The 24277-nt window shown below is 35.2% G+C and overlaps 3 protein-coding genes across 7 annotated transcripts; 1 reads left to right on the top strand and 2 right to left on the bottom strand.

The window, feature by feature from the left end:
• Positions 1 to 443: 443 nt before the first annotated feature.
• Positions 444 to 3607, top strand: LOC109186676 (ankyrin repeat-containing protein ITN1-like). Of its 2 annotated transcripts, XM_019336771.1 has the most exons (5): positions 444 to 600; positions 998 to 1483; positions 1568 to 1977; positions 2463 to 3293; positions 3336 to 3607. In XM_019336771.1, exons 1-4 carry the CDS (start codon positions 582 to 584, stop codon positions 3285 to 3287), a joined length of 1740 nt encoding a protein of 579 aa, XP_019192316.1. In that variant the 5' UTR covers positions 444 to 581; the 3' UTR covers positions 3288 to 3293; positions 3336 to 3607. The 2 variants fall into 2 exon arrangements, with proteins under 2 accessions (XP_019192316.1, XP_019192315.1); XM_019336770.1 differs by having other exon boundaries at positions 2463 to 3607.
• Positions 3603 to 5529, bottom strand: LOC109186679 (probable membrane-associated kinase regulator 4). Its single transcript, XM_019336776.1, has 2 exons — positions 3859 to 5529; positions 3603 to 3680 (listed from the first exon to the last, which is right to left on the bottom strand). The coding sequence occupies exons 1-2, from the start codon at positions 4832 to 4834 to the stop codon at positions 3673 to 3675; spliced, it is 984 nt and encodes a 327-aa protein (XP_019192321.1). The 5' UTR covers positions 4835 to 5529; the 3' UTR covers positions 3603 to 3672.
• A 1247-nt stretch (positions 5530 to 6776) lies between these two features.
• Positions 6777 to 18111, bottom strand: LOC109186439 (intracellular protein transport protein USO1-like). Of its 4 annotated transcripts, none has more exons than XM_019336418.1 (18): positions 17711 to 18111; positions 16230 to 16460; positions 15326 to 15421; positions 15104 to 15156; positions 14570 to 14666; positions 14060 to 14133; positions 10529 to 10640; positions 10094 to 10204; positions 9816 to 9892; positions 9632 to 9698; positions 9312 to 9377; positions 8780 to 8887; positions 8506 to 8636; positions 8294 to 8360; positions 8143 to 8210; positions 7970 to 8063; positions 7518 to 7588; positions 6777 to 7435 (listed from the first exon to the last, which is right to left on the bottom strand). In XM_019336418.1, the coding sequence occupies exons 1-18, from the start codon at positions 17861 to 17863 to the stop codon at positions 7024 to 7026; spliced, it is 2088 nt and encodes a 695-aa protein (XP_019191963.1). In that variant the 5' UTR covers positions 17864 to 18111; the 3' UTR covers positions 6777 to 7023. The 4 variants fall into 4 exon arrangements, with proteins under 4 accessions (XP_019191963.1, XP_019191964.1, XP_019191965.1 ...); XM_019336419.1 differs by having other exon boundaries at positions 17717 to 18110; XM_019336420.1 differs by lacking the exon at positions 17711 to 18111 and adding an exon at positions 16631 to 16648.
• Positions 18112 to 24277: the final 6166 nt, after the last annotated feature.

The following is a 24277-nucleotide window of genomic DNA, read 5'->3' as shown; positions in this document are numbered from 1 at the left end:
AAAAAATTAATATAAATCTCATATATGATAGGAAATACTATGTAGACTAGCATTTTTTACTCCACTCTTAATTTTGTGAACAATCTTTTAAAGACGCACATGATTGAAAAATAGTTCATGGTTAAAAAAAAAAAAATTCATCTTTATTTGCCACATCAATAGAATTTGAGAGTATACATGGTAAAATTCTATCTCATTGTCTCCATATCACGACGACGCTCTTTACTACAGCAATAGAATTTGAGAATATATATAATAAAATTCTATCTCATATAGTAAAAACATTAGTATCCATTGGTATACTCGATTTTTTTATAATTATAGTTGTAAATGTAATATTATAATTATCATAAAAATATAATAATAATAAAACATACCTAATTGTCTGAACTGGAGCTTCCATGGCAGCTTCCTCTTTTGTCTTTCTCTCTCTTTTTTCTTTTCGTCACCTTCTTTGGCGCTTCACTGTCTCTGATAGTCAAAAAAAGCTCAAAAAAAATCCTTAAAATCCCAATCACTTCATTCTCCAGTCAAAGTTCAGCTCTGAGGGGCTTTGTTTTCTCTGTCCTGTCTGCTCAGCCATGGCTTCTCCTCTTGAAGGTACCAAAACTCTCCCTTTCCTACCTCCCACAACAACTAATCTCAATGTTTGATGATTTCAATATCAACTTGTGCATCAAGCTCCGGGTTTCTTTTCTGAACAATTTTCTTGAAGATCGGTATAATAATTTTGTAAAGACAAGATTTTTATTCTGATAGAGATGAAACTAAGAGAAATCTATGAAGTTTAACAGCATATAACATGATGGGCACTTGATATTTATATGATTCTTGAAAGGGTAGAATCAGGTGGGGACTGGGGAGGGGGTTTGTGCAGGACATTTCAGTTTCAAAGTTCAGACATTGGTAGAATGCTAGGGTTCTAATTTTGATAAGCTTTTTGTGTTAATTTGATTGTGAGTTTGTGACTAATTAAGGATTAATTGATATGTAAAAGGTGAGATAGAAATAGAGAAAGATTTGGGCAGTCCAACAAATCCTTTAGGTGAGCCATCACCAACCCCATCTCCATCCTCAGCAACAGCACCTGCTCTGGTGCTTTCGAATTCGGGGAAGAGGATTGACCAAGCGGGGAAGAAGAAATATGTGAAGCAGGTGACGGGCAGGCACAACGACACCGAGCTTCATTTGGCAGCTCAGAAGGGTGATCTTGTGGCCGTGAAGCAAATACTTGATGGTATCGATTCTCAAATGGTTGGGACGCTGAGTGGAGCTGAGTTTGACCACGAGGTTGCTGAGATCAGGGCGTCGGTAGTGAATGAGGTAAACGAGTTGGGCGAGACAGCATTGTTCACCGCGGCTGATAAGGGGCATCTCGAGGTGGTAAAAGAATTGTTGAAGTATTCGAATAAAGAAACCCTTACTAAGAAGAATAGATCGTTGTTCGATCCTCTTCACGTTGCTGCAAGCCAGGGACATCACGGTAATGATTCGAGATTCGTGAATTTATTTTGTCCTTGTTTCGTATGCTAAGAACCTTTCTATTTATTCGTTTATTATATTACAGCCATTGTGCAAGTGCTATTGGACCATGATCCCGAGCTAAGTAAAACGGTTGGCCCTTCGAATGCCACTCCTCTTATAACAGCAGCATCGAGAGGGCATACAGCTGTGGTCAATGAGTTGCTCGCTAAGGATTGCGCCTTAGTTGAGATTTCGAGATCCAATGGGAAAAATGCGTTGCATTTAGCTGCTAGACAAGGGCATGTAGACATTGTCAAGGCACTGCTCGACAAAGATCCACAATTGGCACGGAGAACAGACAAGAAAGGGCAGACGGCATTGCATATGGCCGTGAAAGGGGTCAACGGCGAGGTGGTGAAGTTACTTCTTGATGCTGATGCAGCCATCGTTATGCTGCCGGACAAGAATGGGAATACAGCATTACACGTAGCCACTAGGAAAAAACGCGTGGAGGTATGCTTTGCATAGTGCTATCAGCTAAAAGCTAATTTACCAAACACCTTTCTACAATCAGCTATTTTATCAACTATTTATACCCTCTAATTAACCCAATCAACTAATAGCTATCAGCTGACAGCCATTTACCAAACAGGGTCATTGTGTTTCTAGGGGTGTTTGGCTTCTCAGATGCATTGGCTAAAAAATATTCACTCATCCACGATATGCTTTGCTTGAAAAGGAAAACTTGACAATTTTGGATTCATTTTCTATAATTATGTTATCGTAAAAGGAATTTTGGTCAGCTTTTGTTACTTATAAGCTGCATAGGATTTGTTTTTCAGTGTCGAGTACAAGAAAGTAGTCCAAATCAAATTTGTCCATACAACCAGCTACATCGGACTCGTTTACTTATTCCTTAGTTTTCATCACTCCGCATCATTAACTGTTGTGACTTTCTAGGGTAATTGAGTAATTATTTGAAAACTTTCTCGTTGCAGATAGTGCATGAGTTGCTTCGCTTGCCTGACATGAATGTCAATGCACTGACCAGAGATCATAAAACAGCTCTCGACATTGCCGAAGATCTTCCCCTCTCTGAAGAGTCCTCGGATATAAAGGGGTGCCTAGCTCGTTACGGTGCTCTTAGGGCAAACGAACTGAACCAACCAAGAGATGAGTTAAGGAAAACCGTGACTCAAATCAAGAAAGATATACATATCCAGCTGGAACAAACTAAGAGGACAAACAAAAATGTTCACGGAATTGCTAAAGAGCTTAGGAAACTTCACCGAGAAGGGATCAACAATGCCACAAATTCCGTGACTGTGGTTGCCGTGCTTTTCGCAACGGTTGCCTTTGCCGCTATTTTCACTGTTCCGGGTGGAGACGATAACGATGGGGTGGCGGTGGTTGTGAGCCGTGCATCCTTTAAGATTTTCTTCATCTTCAACGCCATTGCACTCTTTACGTCCCTCGCTGTTGTCGTAGTTCAAATTACATTGGTTAGAGGTGAGACGAAGGCGGAAAGAAGAGTGGTAGAGGTAATTAACAAGTTGATGTGGTTGGCTTCTGTGTGTACTTCGGTGGCATTTATTGCGTCCTCTTATATAGTGGTTGGTCGGAAATACGAGTGGGCTGCAATACTGGTTACACTCGTGGGAGGGATAATAATGGCTGGGGTTCTCGGGACCATGACTTACTATGTGGTGAAATCAAGGAGAAACAGATCGATGAGAAAACGGGAGAAGCATAGGAGTGTCTCCAACTCGTGGATTCACTCCGAGTTCTCTAACTCTGACATTGAGAGGATTTATGCCCTATGACTCGTGGAAGTAAAACGACTAAGCTGGCTAACGTTGTTGCTATCTTAGATACTATCATAGAAGACACAATTGGGGAGCGTTTGCTCAAGAACGATGCTTTGCATCTTCCTTGTTTGGAGGAGTCGAGAAAATGATGGCTCATTGCTCCGGTTTACTCTCCCCCCAGGAAGGAATTATAGATTGAGAGTAGAGTTTTCGAAACCATTTTAACTGTAGATGCTTGTGGGATGGAATTCATTTTGCCTATGAAACCTGAATACTGTGTAAAATTTGTAAAACCTGCTTCCTTTATGAAATGAAATTTATATTCAATTTGTGAACTAAGCTTATTCAGAGTGATGGGGTTACCTTAAAGATTTGTGCTTCTTTGAAGATCCTTTAACTTTCACATGTCTGCACAATTTTTGACCAAAAAAATTATTATTGGCCAAAATACATGATGGGTCTGACACAAAGTCACCAAGTTATAAAGGAAAGAAATATAGCATAAAGCTAATAAAACTTTGTTCATTTTCAATGTCTTCTACCACACCCTCCACCCCAAAAGTAAAGAGAAGTAAGAAATATTAACCCCTGCAGAGCTCCGGTCTTTCTTGTTCTTCATATATAACTCTAGAAGCTGACAGTGAGCAAAATCCAAGGTCAGTTGTGTTCTTTCTTGTTTGAAACTGCTGCTGAGATCTTTTACAGTGAGCAATGGCTGCCTGGATTGAATTCTCAATCTCTGAATGTGAAGATTTTGTCGTTGATACCGTTCTGAAAGAACCTGAAAATGACCCTTCATTTTCTTTGTTGAAGCTCTTTGCAAGAGAAGATGAACTTTGATATCCATATCTTTGAGTTTGACCGAATGGATCCTTCTTGGATACTTTGGAATCCTCACTGGCAGGAGGAACACATCCTTTTTTAATGATTCTTGAAGTAACTGCAGAAGCTTCACTTGATGAGCAGCTGGATTTAGCAAATAAAGATCTTAGGAAAGCTCGGGAAGCTTTCAGTTTTGAGCTCAATGCGGACTGCTTGATCAGCTTAAGCTTTCTCGTCTGGAATCTTTTTGAATTTTCATCTGAAGAAAAGATACCGACTTCTTCTGTTGCTTGCTCAACAAAGTAATCATCAGGGTTTAGTTCCCCACTAACTCGGAAGGACTCCGAGGGAGAAATATTACAGGACTGGAATGGGGTATTGCTGGTAGGAGTATGAGTCATGGTTGTGAATAAACAGGCAGACTCTTCAAACACATCAACCTCGTCATAATTTTTGGGTTTGTTAGTGCAAGTGGTAGGATTCTGGAGGAGCTTCTCTACCATTTCTACACGAGGTGGGAGGTGGTGAAGAGGGAGAAGTTTCCCTTTGCAGAAGAGTTCATCTGCTGGGGAAGTGATGGTGTCCCTTTGTGAGGAGCTTGAGAACATTTGGAACTCAAATTCTCTCGGATGGGGTGGAGAGCATTTGGAATGGTTGGAAATGGAGGAATGTGAGGCAACTTCCATGTCAATATAGTCTTCTTCTGCATGATCACATGAACTGCCAACAGATTTCTCCATCTCTCTCTCTCTCTCTGTTCATATATCTTCTTGAGATATGTAAACATATGAAGGAGAAGGTATCATTTTAAAGAGGAGCAGATGAGGGATGGCACAGTTAAGGAAAAGGACAAACACCACAGAGAATTTTAATTTATTTTTTATCTTTAAAAAAAAAGACTTCTTAAATACTTCCAAGTATGAAAGTGTTGTCTTTAGCCAGAGTTCTTCTCTTGTCTTGTGTGTTCATACATATTCCTAAATTTTGACCTTTTTACTCTCAGTTCTCACTGCCACCTCTACTTAGTCCAAGGACTATTGTGTTTCACTACTTTAGAAAAAACACACTAAAACAAGAAGAAAACTCCGAAGCTGGTAAACATTAATTGTCTTATCTTATGGATTGCTATAAACCCTAACTAGGGTTCCTGTATTATACAGTGCAAACAATCCAAGAGTCATATGTTAACTCTGTAGTTTAATCTAGGTTTTGTGTGTAGTGCATGTTTGTTTGTGGAATAACTGGTTCGGTTTTTCACTTTAGAGAAGACAAACATGAAATATAAATTACACTTGCAGCTCAAGAAGCACTTTAGCTTTACCTAGTTTCCCTACTTTTACTGGATTCCAGGGGCTTTTTTATTTTTTTAATTCTCCAAGTTGCATTATTTTTTTGACATAACCCCATGTGCAATATGTTATATTTTATAGGATTTTCTAGAGTGCCAATAGTACGAAATACAACTATATATAATTTTTCTTTTAATTATACCGAGTATCATTAGTATTCAATACTAGTGTTAATAGTACCCGGTGTAATATGATAAATCAGATATAGTTGTATCTGATATTATTGGTATTATTATAATTAAAAAAAAAAAACATATTTTATATATTTGAATATAAAAAGGAGATGAAATTAAAGATTGTAGATGCCAAACTAGTGAACAAGGAGCACTCAGGTCCGACATTTCATGGTGGAGAAAAGGAGAGAAGATAAGAGGATTCTCCTGTGAAGCTCCAGACTTTGTGTCAATTTTTTCCAAAGTTGAAACTGCCCCTACATGTTGTCAGTTATGCCTTTCTTTTCACAATTAATATGGCAATTTCTTGTGTGTTTTTATACTAGGCATGCTGGTATGGAGGCAACACACAGGGACAGGGGTGGAGCCACACCCAAATAAGGTGGTTTCTAAGAAATTTGGCTCGATTAGAATGAAGATTCACGTTCTTTAAAGCTATTTTCACGGATTCAATCTCGAATTGTGTTGTAGCTCTCAAGCAACAGGAAGGGATAAAACAAAAAGATGCAAGAAGGAAGCACAACCACAATGCAAGATGACCCACCACAACCAGAAAATCTGGATGCTATTACTTCTATGTTTTAAGTTCAAACAGCAGCAAATAGAGCCCTTCCAGATCAATAGGGAGGGCCTTCATTGCCGGGTATCCAAACAGCACAAAAGACAGCAGATGACTTCATAATAGTTTATTGAAAAGCTAGTATGCAATACCTGGGCCAATGGTAGGTCATTATTCACAAACAGCTTTCTGATGATTTTGTGTGGCTCAATTTCAACTCCCACCAGAGAAAACAATGGAGCCCCTGCATAATGATGGTGCCCTTCAAAAGATAAGACAAATTTCAGCTTCTGTATCGATAGACTGTGACCCGCTGGTGTACAATATAAACAAAGATTACATATAAAATCTACCTTTCTGTGTTGTTTGAACCTCCTCCTGGAAAGTAAAATCAAGTGTCCTGTCCTTTTCAAGAGATGGCCAACAGACCTGCATTGTTATGAAGTCCCATTTTAACAGAAACTGGGCATACATCACCCAATCAAAAACTCGGGTATTTTTAATGTGCATCTAGAGGATAAGCTGAAAGTCAAAGATGGAAAGTTTCATCTCCGGCACAATTATTATACTGTTAAAATAGAGCAAGATGACAAACAGCCAATCCAGAGAAAACTTTAATTCCATCTATAAAAGCTCAATAAGTTTATGCTGAATCACAAAATATACATAAATGGATCCACTCTAGCTAAAAGATTGTGTTTGTTACATGAAATAGAATGTTTGCATCACAGTTGAGTATTTACATGAAAATGAATACATTGCAGTACATCCCAAAATACAAGAATCTCTTTGGCCAACTTGTTTATTGAACCTAATAAACAATTGAGCAGTTGGGCATGTGTTTCATTCTATTTGTTGGTTGCAGAATCCCCAGATCTCAATTCTCTTTCCAACTCATCAAACTCCCAATCACCAATCTCTTCTACAGAGTAATCCGGATTGACCTTGCCAAATTCAGACTCCAATTGAGCCAATTCTGCTTCTGCATCGAGAACCTGCTCTGATTTGGGAGCTGATGGTTCTTGTTCCTGAACATTGGTTGCTGGCGATTTATTGTGCTCCTTTTCTCTGACATCCGGAATCTCACCAGCCTCCTTTGTAGGATGTGACACATCTTCGTGTGGATTTTCACTGGATGAACTCTCAGCCTCTTGATCTGGAGGAGTTTCCATTTCAAGATTTGGTCTCTCAATAGACTCAAATACAGTTCTCAGCTTTTCAATATTATCAAATAGTTCTTTGACTTTGGAATTATCTTTCCTGCAACAAAATGGGAGAAGTAAATTATTTCATGAAGTTTCAAAAGAAAACTAAATGCAGCAAGAATAACCAAAAATTAAACCTGGAGATTTTCCCTTGTTGAGCATAGTACTGCTCCCTCATATTATCCACCACACTAAAGGTGGTTATAATCTGCAGTTGAAAACCATATCATAAGAACTTGATCACTGTGCATGTGCATGTGCATGTCTACACTCTACACGTAAAAAAGGACGACCAACAAAAGAACATCTTTGTTTTGTCCCTTACATGGTCACAAGAATAAGATATGGTTTTCTGAGCAAGAACTGAAAAGACAAAGGAATTTGGTGATGAAAATTGGCACCCACCCCCCCACCCAAAATTTAAAAAAAATAAAAAAAATAAAAAAAATCCCAAAAGAACACTACCATAGAGGATACTAATCACAGGAATTAGAGTGACAGTTCAAGGCAGCCAAATTTCCCAAAATACTAAAGCATGCTCAGCAACCATGTCATTTATTAAAACCATAAAGCCACAATTTCAACTTACCTTAGTCTCATAGTCCAGGTATTCCTCCTCAAGGTTATTCCTAGGGTTCAATGCTTTTGAATCATCATGACCAACACCAAGAGCCGCAATTGAACTGTTTGTATAAACTAAAGAGTTCAATAAGTATGATAAGAATAAAATTATGGATAAATCAATGCAAACAAAGACATTACCCTGTGCCTAAACTCTTCAAGTTCTCCACATATTTCTCTATGCGATCAATAGAAGGTTTTAAGTGTCTCTAAACAAGAAACACTAGGTCAGTCACATAAGCGTTCAATGCTTGGCCAGAAGATGTGGCTATAATGCAAAATAAATCCATACCTTGTAAGCAGAGAGGAGTTGAATGACCAAGTTCACAAAATAGTCTTCATGTCCTTCTAGTTCATCACTTGAAAATACAAAATAACAATTATTCAACAAAATAAAATCATTTTCATTAATTAAAATCAAAGATTTAGCAAAGTGAAAACTAGCATATAGGTAGATATAAGTATTTTTTTTTTTAAATCATGTAGATAGGTTCAGTTGCATACATGGCCTCTTTTCTTTTAGCCTCTGTATAAGAGCATTGAAGTGCCCAAGTATCCTCCATAAAATTGATCCATGTACTAAGAACATTACCTTCCACTCTACATGAGCTTATGACTTTTGACAGCTCATCTTCCTGAAAAAGTTGCACCATTATCTCAAAATGAAAATAACCAATTAATGAAGGTAAATATCAAACACCTTGGAACTTCAACTCCATGATAACCACTGGAAAGTCAAGTTGCAAAAAGAAGCAAATTACAAAAAGAGAAGGCAAACCTTAGTTTTCAAATGAGCAACAATCTGATCATTAGCCTCATAGAACTGGTCCCTCTCTTCTCTAGCATTGCGAAGGCGTCCGTTAACCGCAGCCAAGGAAATTTTCACCTGACAATTTTATCCTATCTATGAAAATGCTTGAAAGAGAAATATAGAAATGATTATGAAACACAATCAAACGAAAAAATAGAAGAAAAACATTTTTTTCAATCTTATTTTTCTAAGAATGAAAATAACTCTTGCAAAAAACCATCATGAGTCCAAAACTGGGAGGTAAACCAATTAGCTAACCTAACAGTAAGATACTTCTCGTATATTAATCTTCAAAACTAAATCATCTTGGCTGTCCTTTTTTTTTTTTTTTTAAGTTTCTAATAATATTTCTTGACAAGATCCTTAACAATATACTTGTAATATAATAATTTTAAGAATCTAAGATAAATGGATCACCAATATCAGGTGAAACTACAACCAGGATGTGCTTCAATTAAGAGTACTAATTCCTAAATCCCTTATGCACAAGAACAAGGACCTGCTTCAATTGAGCTTCAAGTTCATCTCTCTGTTTCTCTAGTGCAGAAATCTCAACTGATAATTCCTGAAGAACAAAGAAAGGCAATAAACAGTTACAAGTATCTCAGAACACAATAGATGCCAAAGCACGCCATTAATCTTGCATATTCTTAAGGACTGTACTTTAACAGTGTTAACACTATATATGGCCATAAAGTAAGAATTATCTCATCTCAGCATGCCAAGTTTATTATGTTATGAAAACCCAATTTAACTTCCATAATCAGACTACTTAGTGCTGCAATGTAAAGCCTTGTTCTTCTTTTCTGAGCACAATACCTTCTCTATTTCACTGACTTCAATGGCCTTGGCAACACGGAATCTTAAAGCCTCCTCCCTTTGAACTCTGTCAAGAGTACAAAAAGAAAACAAATAAAGAAGCAAAAAAAAAATTCATATCTGCATATATAGTGCTCATTTTGATTAGAACATAGATTGTGAAAGCAAAGAGTAAACAAATAACCTTTGGTCTGAGATCTTCCTCTCTGCTTTTGAGCTGGAGCTAGCAAGTGATTCACATAAAATTTTCAATTTGTCAACCTGCAAAAAATAAAAGGTTGCTAGAAGCACACATTCTACAATTTTCTAAGAACACACATTCAACAAAAATAAAGTAATGAATACAAAAACACACATACAATTTAGCACAGTATTCCAAATAAAAATGAGCACTTCACCACTAGTCATATTTGAGTAAAAAAAACGCAAAAATTAAAAACACAAGAGTAAAGAGTAAAATACCTTTTGAGCATGAATTTCAGGGGAATCCCCATATTTAAGAGCTATCTTCTTCAGTAAAAGCCCTTCTAATCTGGAGCAGGCTCGAATATGAGCAAGTGTTTCCTTCAGAGTCTGTTGGGAAGAAATAAAGACATTGTAAATATATTTCCAATCATGGAAAATCAACATGCAAGATGCACCGGATGAAAGGAGGAAAGCCGTATTAAAAATTTAAAATATTCACAACTTAAAGTCCATAAACAGGGGACCCATTTTCAAATTATCCATAAAATATCAATTAATAGGTCAGACCATGGCAACAACAAGAAGTCCACATTCATCTTCAAGTCATCTAAAAATATCAGAATCTTAAGGCCATTGATCCTATTTAACTATATCATTAGTTAATTTATAGTCTCAATAAAGGAAATAAAATACAAGAAAAGCCAGGTTCACCTCTACTGTCGTGGCAGTCTCTTGGGAGATTGTTTTGTGACCTTCATTTACAGATTCCTTCTTTTCTCTAATCTCAAGCCTCTTTTTCAGTGTGGATACCTCAGCGTCAATTCTGTAAAACAGACGTATATGAACATTGGAAAAAGTCAAAACACATCTGTAGAACAGTAGAAGGGAAAAGTAGAAATGATGTTTATTATTTCATAGAAAGCTTCAGATTACACACCAAATATATAGGCAAACAGAAGGCATTGGAAAAGTCCACAATAAATGCTAAACTGCCCAAAAACCTAATCCTCTTCTCAAGGCACAAAAACAAGAGTAAATTTCAGGCTGCCCAAGACAAATGTTTCCAACACAAAATATTTTCCAACAACATCAAAATTGCTTTCGCCATACCAAAATTAAACTGAATGCCACCATACATCGGTAGTACCAAAATGAAACTCTTCATATTAAAGAAACTATCTTATAACCAAAAAATGGGTATTCATTTGTATCGAGGACACAATAAAAAGCAACTAGAAATCACAGAAGGAGAGATGCTATTGATCAAGAATAGAAATGATCATCACATAACTCACTAATCAGGATGCAATAATAGAAGCAAAATTTAATCCCTGTTACCCATTTTGTCTGCCTTGTATAATATTTGTGGAATTATGGGTAAAACCAATTCTTCTTTGTTCTCCCTTTTTCCTTGGTATTATTTTATAATTTTAAAATTCTAATTTTTTGTATTTAATAGTGTTGAAATTGAGGGATTGAAGTCCTGTCAAGTGGCAAATATGAAAACCAGAGAAGATATATATTGATTATATTAATAATATTGCAATGCATACATTGATACTGATAGACAAGATGACTATGATAGGGTTAGACTAGGATTTTCCTACATTTCATTATTTCAACAAATAAAACTACAAAAAAAAAAAAAAAAAAAAAAGGAAGTTAAAAACAGGTTGAATCAATCCTTGTTACTGCAACCAGATACACAATTGCGATGGAGGACGTACGATACAAATCATGCAGGAAAGGAAAGTAATCAAATTAATCATTCTTGTGGCAGAATTCAAGGAAGCATAGTGTAAGGGATTGACTGATTTTGTAAATCCTTGCTTATTTTATGGAGCGTATAATTAGGGATTGACTAAGTATGTAATCAGTAATTGATGCTCCTACCTTATTTTAGATATGGTAATAGATTATAAATAGGGATCATCTAAGCCCCCCAACAAGAATATTGCACACAACTACTTAGGGCTAATTTTTCCAATTTTTCTGGATGCCCTATGCACCCTCTCTTCTCAGAGATGGTCCCTATTTATAATCTATTAAATATGTAAAATAAGGTAGGAGCATCAATTATTGATTACATACATAGTCAATCCCTAATTAAACAATCCATAAAATAAGCAAGAATTTACATAATCAGTCAATCCCTTATTAGATATTTAGATGCTTCCTTGAATTCTGCCACTAGAATGATTATTTGATTACTTTCATTTCATGCCTGATTTGTATCATTACCGACCGCTAACGGAACAGCCTTGTCCTCAAGGCTAGAGTGCAAAACATGGTGTCATGTAACATGCCCGAGTTGTGACCAATGAAAAACATGGTGTACTCTAAATGTGGGTGGCAACGGGCTTTTGTAGGTGATTGCACTTAATTTTTGCAAAATTCTAAAAGGCCCATAATATCACAAAGCTAGCATTGCGTTGATACGACGTTGGACTGTAGAGTGGCAATGAGGCTGGAGCTTTAGCAGGACATTATTACCCTTAGCAAACTCTAAGTCACACCTTTTGGCTTGGGCTGTCTTGGCCCAACAATGTTGAGGAAGATCTAGATTGAACCAGGGCAGCTTGGCAAAAAAGGTTGGCAAGAGCCTTGGTGGTGAATGGTTGATGACATAGACCGTGCTTGATAATCATTAGCAAATTCATCCATAGTGCCAACTTGATGAAGAACAATCGGTTGTTCAACAAGAGGGGTGGAGAGATCACTATTGAATTTGTCCTTGAGTTCCACACTTCCACTTTAAAGTTCAATGTTGAGGTTTGTTGTTGCGACACATGGTATGTTGGTCCTTCCTTACTAACAAAGGGTGTTGTGCCCTTCAATTCTTCACGTGTTTGTTGGATAGCAAAGGAATGCTCTTCTTGAGCAAGACAGTCACTCGGATCAATCCCATTGAAGTTAGGAATCCTCATGGTAGTGAGTTGGGGGCCACTTGTGGCGGTGGGGTATAGAGGTGGTTTGGCGGTGTTGGATTTTTCTATCGGGGATTCAATCTTGGAGCCAGCCTTGGTGACAAGACTAGATACATCATGCCCATTACTATGGGCCACAAGGTAACCACCTTGGTTAGTTTAGCAATGGATTCCTCCAACTTGGTGAGTCCTTGACACAATTTAGTGTGTCGTGTTCCCCGACTCTGCTCTAATGCTTGAACTCTTGGGTCCAATTGTGTCATGTTGGTTAGCAAGTCAGACCAATTGATAAGAATAAAGAGACAGGATGAATTTGAGCCAAGAATTTATAAAGTAAAAACAAGGGGAATTCTAAGAATATCCCTCCAACAAGAATAAATTCTTGCCCACAGCTACTTAGAGCTAATTTTTCCAATTTTACTGGATGCCCACTCTTCTAAGAGATGGTCCCTATTTATAATCTATTACCATATGTAAAATAAGGTAGGAGCATCAATTACCGATTACATACTTAGTCAATCCCTAATTATACGCTCCATAAAATAAGCAAGGATTTACATAATCAGGCAATCCCTTATTCTATGCTTCCTTGAATTCTGCCACTAGAATGATTATTTGATTACTTTCCTTTCTTACCTGATTCATATCAACTTATGATATTTCTAAGTCAAACATATTAACTACATGGTGCATTCTTTCCAGTTTCCACACACATAATGATATATGAAGCATCTTAAAAAAAAAAAAAAAAAAAAAAAACAAAACAAAACAAAACGAAACAAAACAAAAAAAAAAAAAAAAAAAAAAAAAAACCTGACAAGTTTTAACAAAGAAGAAGGATCTAATTACTAATTACATACTTAGTCAATCCCTAATTATAGTATTATACGCTCCATAAAATAAGCAAAGATTTACATAATCAGTCAATCTCTTATTCTATGCTTCCTTGAATTCTGCCACTAGAATGATTATTTGATTACTTCCCTAGTTCCCTATCCTGTCTGATTTGTATCAGCTTATGATATTTCTAAGTCAAACATATTAACTACATGGTGCATTCTTTCCAGTTTCCACACACATAATGATATATGAAGCATCTTTAAAAATAAAAATAAAAATAATAAAAAACCTGGCAAGTCTTAACAAAGAAGAAGGATCTACACCAGAGACTTCATCTATTTTAGTATTTTGTAGGAATGGCATGTTAGGACAAAGCTCTACAAAATAAGGATATTCAATAAAAGCTGAGATTTAGAACCTCACGAAGCCTTACATGTATAAAAATAAGTAAAGAAACATAGAGGTGTTCTAATACCTTCCAAGATCTGCATTAATTTTCAATCCGGTGATGGCTCCTTCTGCAAATTGGAGAAGTTCATCTCGCTTTACCTGCCAAATGAAAGCGAGGTTAAATAAGCTACACTTCAATTGTTGTATGAAATTAAGTGGAATAAGCAAGATATAAAATATTAAAATGCCAACAGGAGTATATGAAATACATCAGATTAAATTTTCCTTTGTGTGGACTTGTAGCTCATAGTTCATAGTTTAACCAGTTAAACAACCTAATTGTTTGGTAAAACAAGTTAATGTCAATGGGTAAAACAACATAAATCTCAACATTGGCTACAGTGCTATGCAAATAAACAACCTAGCAACCTATAACATCTCCAAAACTTCCTGGTATCGAATGTAGATGTGTGTGTGTAGTATTTTGATAAGTGGGTATTCAAGTATTTAAAGAGAAATTTAATACATTTGGACTAAGAACTTAATAATTGAGAGGCTAAATAGTTTCTCAATGGTTATTAGCTTGTTTTTTTACCAGTACTTCATCTTCATAGCCTGAAAAGGCTTTTGCCAGATCTTGTATACTGCTGATTATTGCATTGTGCACTTCCTTCCCTCCAGTAAGGCAGAGACTGCATATGGAAGATGTATAGTTAAAGGCTTAAACCCAACGTACCACACAAACAAAGGAGACAGATGCAGGGTTAACTCCAGCCAATATGGCTAAGGTTACAAACTTGTAACCACAAGGTCACAAGTTCGAATCTCAGTCCTCTTGATTTGAGCCAGTCAGCTATGGACAACCTAGGTTGGTTTACCTCCTTGTGGTCCTTTCTGGCTAGGGTCACAAGGCGGGGTTTACTCAATGCACACCCTCGGGTAGTGGCTGCAGGTTTCTCTCGTCACCACAAAAAGGAGACAGATTCAAAGTGAAGGCTAACTTAAGAGGCTGGAATATAATGCACGTAACCAAGGAAAAAACAAAACAAAAAAAAAAACAAAAAAACAAAAAACAAAAAGATGAAAAGAAAAGAATGAAGTTGCTGAAAAAAATAGTAAAAGAACTTACCCAAACAATTCAAGTAGAAGAGAAATTTCTTCTTCATTTGGGGATTCAAGAATCTAAATCACAGAAAAGAGTTAGCCTGCAGTTAACCTAGGTGATCAATAGATAGCAATTAATGGCTAAAGAACTAGTGCATCCATGGATCAAAGCCTGCTGGGAATCCTGGGATATTGATATCAAGCATAGTAAAGGGCGGGCAAAACTAAGAGAGAACTGATTACATACCATACATATTGAGATGCCTTCCAAAGCTTGACTATACAGAAATACATCGCGGAAATTCATTGGTTCGCCACCCACATCAGAGTCATAATACAGAACCTATAAATAATGATGTAGGCATTAGCTTAAGAACCCCTAGAAGGTTTGACTAAATATTAACCATAATGGGAAGGATAAATCAAGAACAACAAACCAAAATATAGTTGTAGCATTGAGCTTTAACAAGAAATTAAATGAGGTACAATTGAAGAAGTTTCTTCAATTAGTGTACAAAGCTGCTGCAACTGATCGCTAAAAGTTAGAAAACAGTGACCACAATGAGCATTATGTTTCACTTTAAAGATAAAATCAATTGGTTTAATACCCAGCAAATATTTACAACATTTGGCAGACCCAAAAAATTCTATACCACATGAAATATGGCAGTACCAAGACCATGACAGATGAGAAAAATCACAAGTACTCAACTCAAAATAGTCAATAAATTAACCAGGCCTTGACATCTAGTCTACGAATGAACACAATGATCAAATAATTTTCTTTTTTTTAATATGCATGATGCCCTAGACCCGTGCCCATACATGTACTTGGTACACCACCTGAGCTGTCAAGACCCATATTCTCAGCTGAATTTGGGCTCAAAAAGTCCTATAATGATTAACCCTACTTTGCAAATGAGCCCTTAGATCCAACTTATGGAGCATAATTTCATAACCAACTGATGCAGGACTTGGGGTATCAAATTATCTCCATCCTAACTCCAACCCCCCAAAACCAAAACATTTATGAAGTTTTTATTCCAAGCTACGATGTAATACAGAATACACCTAATCAAAAAGCTGATTTTTTTATACATAAGAGCACAGTTAAAATCAAGGGCATCCAAAGTGTTTAACTGCTTATTCACCATAGATTGTTTCTTTGAACTCTCTGTTGGTCCTTCAGAAGGATATTGCTGCTCGTCGCTTCTTTCATTATTTTCAATTGGAGTTCCGGATAATTCTTCAATCTCTTTAATGACTTTAAGTGCAGCCAGCCATCTCCTCATCAAATGAACTCTCTCTGGTCCCCTACAGGAAACAGAAGCTTCTTCCAACCTTTTCACAGTATGTTTAAAGCTCTTGAAGTTCCTATTGCCCTGACATGAATACAAAGTTCATCAACTGAACAGAAAATGAAGAAAATATTTGTGTGTGTGTGTTCGGGGGGGGGGGGGGGGTGATTGGAACACTTAACATGATTTCACAATTCCTTCAGTTTTACATGATATTTGGATCAAACATTCAGTAAACAAAAATATCATGTTACCATCAACTAGTGTAGTGCAAGGTAACCAAAACCTTGAAGCTTCTGTGTAACTAATTAATTATGCAAATAGTATATCTCTCTTTCCTTGGCATGCATGGGTAAGCATGTGCATTTCAGTGGACCTATACCACTACATGGATTGAAATGCATATGCATTTCTGTGGGCCTATATTACTACATTTCTCACAGGGACAAAAACAAGGACATAGAATTGCTGTAGGGTAAGTCATAAAAATAGAAAAGTCAATGACAGTAATAGATTGAAAAATCCCAGGTTTCATTCCTCATTAAGTTTGACAAGAAACTAAAAGCCATATCTTTGGTAAGCTAAAAAGAAACTAGCGCCAAATGACACCCTTCCCCCACTATACAAACCACTTGATCTGCAATTCCAGAGAGGCATACATTTGCAACAGGGAGTAAATAGATAATAAAACCTATTGAAAGGAGAAAAACATTCCTGAGATGAACTCATAAAGTTCAAATATTGTTATTCAATTCCAAAACAACTAGAAAACTCAATCCTAATTAATCAATACCACCACTAGATGCACACCATGACTCCACGAGTATATGATCCCAGAGCAATGTTATACATAGTAGCTAATTTGTTGTCTTAAACTGAGAATGAAAATATAAACAAGTAATAATTACACGCATGCCTGCGGATAAAAAACTACTTCTGCACCCATTGAACTGAAATAGTACCAAAATGCAACAAAACTGAGAATATACTTTTCACTCATTGGCTTATTGCAATTGAAAAAAGGCATCTTTGTTCCTTGGGCGGGATATCCAACACTTGACACTTTGACAGACATCCTCTTATATTATTCTATTATTATACTCCGTATTATATAAGTGGGAAGCTGAATCAAATTCTTACTTAAGCTGACATAAAACCCTAAATTACGCACATTGAAAATATGAACTAAAATTGTATCCATTTAGTTACATTTTCAGAAACATCCCAGTAAAATGAAATATCACGTAATTTTATCCATTCACGTTTAGAAAGAAACCCTAGGCAATGCATAGAGTTATCCGATAAATGCAGAAAAATAGAGTGGACAAAATTACAATTACAATGCGGTCCTGGAAGATTTTGGCGCCCTCGGCTACAGCTAGGCCGGCCTGTTGGACGACGGTATCGGCGTAGGTTTTGAAGCGATTGAGGTTATTCTTGTTCCCAACCTCCACCGCTTTGATCACCGCCGATCGGAGCCACGACATTTTTCCGATTATAACGAGAAATCAGCTCAGCTTCAATTTTACCGTGGTCTTCTTCAAATTAGGTATCGTATCAATCAGATTTTCTGATATATATGAAATGGAGAACGGGAAATCGCAAAAGCAGGTTTATGTTTGAACAATGGGAAGGGTAACTGAAAACTGAAAACTGAAGAGAGATCGTAAATTCGTAACCGGGATTGAAGAACTGCTGAAATTGTCAGCCTACATGTGACTTGCGAGAGGTGCACCTTCGAAAACTCGGAATGTAAAATTACACAAACACCCCAGTTCGCGGTAAAGTGGTTAACCAGATAAATTTTATATTCAAAAAAAAAAAAATTAAAAAATCGTTTACTTGTTACGTAGGAGTACTATTTTTTATTTGGAAAATATATAAAGAAGAGTTAATACCCAAAATCGTCATCGACTATAGTGGTTTTTCTCAATTTTGTCCTAAACGACTTTGGTGACCTAATATGGTCCCAGACTTTTGTGTTTCGCTCAATTTAGTCCTCCATTTGTTATTCCGTCAAATTGGTGTTAAATTAAGGGATAATTCAGTAATGTTAATATTGATCTCTCTTTACTTTCAACTTGTGAAGTGCAAAATTCCTCTTTTTTGTACGAATTACACCCAGATTTACTCCCAGACCTGCAAATCAAATTTTATATTCGCAGTTTTAGGAGTAATTATGGAGTAATTCGTAAAAAAAAAAAAATGGATTTCGCAGTTCACATGTCTATGAGTAAAGAGATGCCAATATTAAAATTACTGAATTGTCTATTTATTTAACACCAAATGGACAGAATAACAAATGAGGGACTAAATTGAGCAAAAACACAAAAATCTGGGACTAAATTGAGCGAAACACAAAAGTCTGGGACGATATTAGGTCACCAAAGTCGTTTAGGACGAAATTTAGAAAAACCACTATAGTCGAGGACGATTTTGGGTATTAACTCATACAAAGAATGAGGGTCAAATAAGCCATCGAATTGCACACAACAATATAATTAGGTCATTAAATCTAAAAAAACAATAATTAGATCTCTAAACTAACCATTTTCTTACAATTAATTTAATTTGTAAGTTTTCTAGGTTGCTAGCAAGTCATCTTTAATTAAAAATATTTTTTAAATTTAAAATATTTTTTAAAAATATTTATTATTTACAATAATTATTAAAAAAAAAAAATCGTCTCCGGCCATGGATTTGTCTCCATGGCCGGACTTCGTCTCTGGCCAGCCGGAGACGAAGAAGTTATCTTCGTCTCCGGCCATGGAGATGAAGATAACTTCTTCGTCTCCGGCCATGGAGACGAATCCATGGCCGGAGACGATCAATTTTTTTTTTTTAGTTTTAAATAATTATTTTAAATAATACATATTTTAAATCTAAAAAATATTTTAAATTAAAGGTGACCTGCTAGCAACTTAGAAAATATACAAATTAGACTAATTGCAAGAAAATTGTTAGTTTAGAGATCTAATTGTTGCTTTTTTATGTTGAATGGCCTAATTGCATTATTGTGTACAGTTCGATAGTCTATTTGACCCGTATTCCAATATAAAATATAAAATAAAAAGTACAAATTTTAAAATTGAAAATAAAACCGATTGTAAAACAAATAACTTTCTTTGATTTATGAGAAAGTTTGCAATTGTTATATTTGGATAAAGCTCACCTTATAATCTTATTTAAAGCAAAGTGTCCCAAATAGTGTGAGAAACAAATATAACAATTGAAAATAAGTATTATTATTATAAGTAACAAACAACTATCATAAATTCGACCAGTGTCATATATGTTTAACTCCAATAAAATTGTGTATATTTTACTTATGTATTAAAGTGTTTGTTTGTGTGTGTGTATATATATTATTCAGAGTTTTTTCGCACTTTTGGTCTCACGACTATAACGGCATTATCATGATTGATCCATGATTTTCAAACCTTACCATTTCGGTCCACGACTATTTTTATTATTATTTTTTTTTATTTTGCAAAAAGGTCCTTCCGACCCATTTTTTGTCAATTTTCCGGTCCATTTTGATCGGAAATGGCTCTTACTCTAGTGAGAAATTGATGGGGCCAGAATGACCATTTTTGCAAAAAAAAAAAAAAACAACAACAACAATAGTCTTGGACTGATATTGCAAAGTTTGAAAGTCGTGTATCAATATTGATAGTGTCCCACTATAATCGTGGAATCAAAAGTGCAAAAAACTCATATTACTCGTGAAAATAATGCACTTTTAAATAATAAATTGTGCACCTTTAATTGTGACAAATTACAAATTATCATGTACATCACTAAATTTAGACCACTTTCCATCAAAAGGTCGGAAGTCCTACAATTCAATGAATCGATCAACCAATGCATAACTTGAAGGCATTAGCTTTATCCATGACTTACACAAACAATTTGGTCAAGACTAAAGCTAAGCTAGTTCATATCTTGTGCGAGCAATTTAGCCATAACCAAGGGTATTAGTCCCAGGGTTTAATATGTGGGGTATGGTGAAAACATATACTAGTACCTCAATGATAAACACTTGAAGTAAACTAAAAGATCGAACTAGCGACAACTTGCAAGCGCTAGCATGCTACTCAATAGGGAACACATGTTCTATAGGATATTGTTAAGATGTTGGGGGTGACGATGGCTAGGCTGTCGAACCTAGCGCTTATAGCTCAACCTACGCAATCAAACTCACCCGTTCTATAACGCACTCAACCAAAAGTTGAAGAATTATCACCAGTAACAATAACGAGTTCATGGAGCAAATGATGAGATAGACCGTCCATGATCGCTTTAAAAATTTATGACATGAATTACAATGAAACTGATACTACAATAACAAGAACCCCAATCCCCTCTCATTTACCCCTAGCTAGGACAATGGATGTGTTGTTACCAAAGGATTTTTACTTACCCAGCAGTCGAGGTAATGCCAAATGTTTGGAGTTTGATGTAATCTTTGATTGTTTATTAATAAGAATGGTGTTTTCCGAAAATGATTTACCCATCCATTTCTCTAATTATTCTCTTCTACCGCCACCACAATAACCATGCTTTTATTGATACAAATTGGAGTGAAGATACAAATGATATGTTTGATGATTTGTTTTCGAAACATGGGAAGGTGGTACATATAAGAAATGAAAACAAATCAGCAAATGAGGAGGTTGATTACGATGCTGAAAGCATATCGTGTAAGATTCTCCCAGTTTTGATTGTGCAATATGGGATTTGTTGCAACATATTGGAGGAATGAAATTGCTTGCAGAGCTATGGAGAGCAAAAATATTTAAAAATTAAAAAAATAATAAAAAAAAGAAAGATACGTATCAAATTATGAAGAATTAAGCTGCTAAACAGGTCAATTTGGACGAACAATTTTACTAATTTAAAAAATTTAAATGGAGTTTTTTTTTTACTGAGACATAATTAAACTATCTGATTGATTTAGGGGACTAATTTGATTGTTTTTCTAATTATTTATTGACATTTTTAGTTTGAGCAGGTCAAACCACATACAACATAGACTGATTTACATCATTCTAGCATTTACCGGTTACAGCTGCAATACGAACTTCATCCAAAACATACTTTCAGATAATAATTACATTTTCTTTTTGTAAATTAAATATAATAAAACTTTTTGGATAATTGACCTAGTGGGCATGGATGCAAAAAGTCAAAAAAAATAATAAAAAGAATAATCATGGCTATATACCCCAGGCTGGTATGGACCTTGATAGTCTTTGGCCACAATAATCAATGGTCAATCTTTGAATAATTCATCGTTTTTGTTTTTCAAATATAAACAGATGATTACCAGCAAAACAAATAGTTTGAAGGAAAATAAAAACTCGTAGAATTTAATTTGATTTTTAATATTTATCTATTGATATTGATTCGATTTGATTATGAACAAAATATCTTAAATAATATTTTATCAAATTACTGTTTACATATACATTCACTTTAAATTTTAATATGCAATCAATTTTCCTTTTACTTCTTCAAGTGCAAAAATTATATGTTTCTATCATACTCATATTGTATGATGGGGACAATCATGACATTTCATTAATATTTTACTAGTCATGTTACTAATCTCTCAAATCTGGTCATTATTCCACAAAACCAAATGGAATATAATTGTTGTTATCATTCTATGAATCTAATTCTAATATAAGCAATATAACTATTCTATGTATCTAATTCTAATATAAGCAATATAACTAAAACACAACACAATTTCAATAATTGAGTAAATGACTATTAAATTTGATCGACTTTAAAAACAATAATATAATCAATATTAATGCAACACCCAAGAGCATGGTTTAATCCGTGTAAATGTACCTTCATGTATATAGTGGATGCATATTTTCATCGTCACAACATTTTCCCTATTAATATTCACCCTTGCCCCCTTCTAAACACCCAACACAAAGGCAATATATTCTATATTGTCTATTCAACCTAGGATTGTGTACTTGACCGTTGTCTTAAATTAGCGAGATAATTCACACATTTGTTTTCTTTTCTAAAAATGTGAAAGCACTTCTTTTTTGAATGCGTGAAACTGTGAAAGCACTTTAATTTAACCTATGTGTTGAATGATACATGTGTGTATGTACGTACGTGTACTTCAACAATCTTACATCAAAATATCTAGCAAAATTAAACAAATGAAAAAACAACGCAGAACAACTCAACCAAAGAACACCAACGCAGAAGTCCTACCACCCCACACCAACAAACGGAAGGATATTCTATATTGCATATTCAAGACAGTCTTTTGTTATTGACAACTGTTTTAAATTAACAAGACGATTCTAATATTTATTTTTTCTTTAAAGGCGTGAAATACTCTTCGAATACGCGTATTAAATGTTGTGTTGCTACTAAAAACAAAACCTTATCCCAACATTCTTGAATAGTTAATGAGATACACAATAATTTGGTCCGATCTGAGAAAATTAGAACAACACCCACCAAAATGGACCCAACTTTCGTCATCATCAATGGCAACAACTAAGTTCAGCTAATAGTGCGAAACGAACAAGCAGGCAGACATCCAGCTGGGAACAGAGTTGTTGAATGACTTGAATCCCATACTTTATTTTTTAATTATATTTTGCATACTTTCTCGAAACCTCTTTTATAAAAGTTTTTTTTCACTTTTCGCCCCTCGATTATGTAATTATTTTTATATTTGGTTATTAAATATAAAATTTGTATATTTAATCTCACAAAGCGTATTTTCGATCACCAATGACTTATCTAAAATGATAAAATTATCATTTTCATCACTTTTTTCTTAAATGACAATTTTAATTTTCTCTTCAAGGTAAGTTACTTGCATGAAAATTGGTTATAGGTGATCAAAAGTTATGTCGGATAGACCAAATGTCACGAGAATTTAAAAGTCATAAAATTAAATCTGAAAAAATTAATTGTTCATGACCAAATGTAGAAATGATCATATAGTTATGAGACCGAAAGTGAAAAAATTATATTCTATAATCATCAAATTTATAAAATCATCAACAAAACTGGTCAGATAGTTAACTTGATAATCATAAACTTTCAAATTTTACTTCTCATGAGAATTGTTTATTGACGTTTTAAGTTTGATCCAGTCAATAATAAATAATTTAGACTAATTTACCTTGTCAGCTAATGTAGATCAAAATTTGTAAAACGTAGAGGAATTGAAGTAGAAGATAACATAGAGCCCCACAGGCGTGGAGGTCAAACTAACGTTGTTGGTTGGTCGTAGAAACCGCGTGTTAGGCAAGTGCAAGTAGGTACTTTGCATGATTACGCATTTTTGTTTATTGTTTTTAATTTGTGATCCACATACACTACATCGATCATCTAATATTCCCTTAGCTTCTTGTTGAAGCATCATCAATCAACTTTCACCTACACCCCATATTTCCACGCCATATTGCTCCATTCATCAATAATTGTCCTTTCTAGGTTACATTACATGAGTGGAGTTAGATTTTTTGTTACTCTTTTTTATTACCATAATCACTTTGAGATAAAGATAAGTAATATTATTATTTGAATAATTTTTACGTTATTGATTTATACTGACATTTTTTATATTTTGTACATACAATCAGATATGTTATTTGAATTGTATCGAGTAAAACTTTAAAAGAAACAAAACATTATTATTTCATAAGATTCACGTCATCTCATTTGTGCACCAGTGGATGTTGCAACTTAGTTATTTGGGTTGAATGAAGATTTGTATGTAAAGCAAAAAATGGATTGTACTGTGTGAACTGGTAAGAAATCCCATTTGGGTTTGCAGGAAAGTCATCGGTGGTTGAAATAAGTGTTAGGTAATTCCATAATCCATATCACAAATAATATTATTTTTT

This window comes from Ipomoea nil, unplaced genomic scaffold (assembly GCF_001879475.1).
Source record: "Ipomoea nil cultivar Tokyo-kokei standard unplaced genomic scaffold, Asagao_1.1 scaffold1407, whole genome shotgun sequence".
NCBI classification, from domain to species: Eukaryota; Viridiplantae; Streptophyta; class Magnoliopsida; order Solanales; family Convolvulaceae; genus Ipomoea; species Ipomoea nil.
The sequence above is the reverse complement of the archived record's forward strand: the minus strand, read 5'-3'. Positions and strand labels throughout refer to the sequence as shown.

Bases quoted from the DNA above. Each gene is read 5' to 3' on its own strand.
- LOC109186676 (XM_019336771.1), top strand. The intron at 1,484-1,567 runs GTAATGATTCGA...ATTATATTACAG, and splicing joins TGCAAGCCAGGGACATCACG to CCATTGTGCAAGTGCTATTG. The intron at 1,978-2,462 runs GTATGCTTTGCA...TTCTCGTTGCAG, and splicing joins CTAGGAAAAAACGCGTGGAG to ATAGTGCATGAGTTGCTTCG.
- LOC109186679 (XM_019336776.1), bottom strand. From the start codon at position 4,834: ATGGAGAAATCTGTTGGCAGTTCATGTGATCATGCAGAAGAAGACTAT.
- LOC109186439 (XM_019336418.1), bottom strand. From the start codon at position 17,863: ATGTCGTGGCTCCGATCGGCGGTGATCAAAGCGGTGGAGGTTGGGAAC. The intron at 14,134-14,569 runs GTAAAAAAACAA...TTCATTTGGCAG, and splicing joins GCTATGAAGATGAAGTACTG to GTAAAGCGAGATGAACTTCT. The intron at 9,893-10,093 runs GTATTTTACTCT...TATTTTTTGCAG, and splicing joins CTGAAATTCATGCTCAAAAG to GTTGACAAATTGAAAATTTT.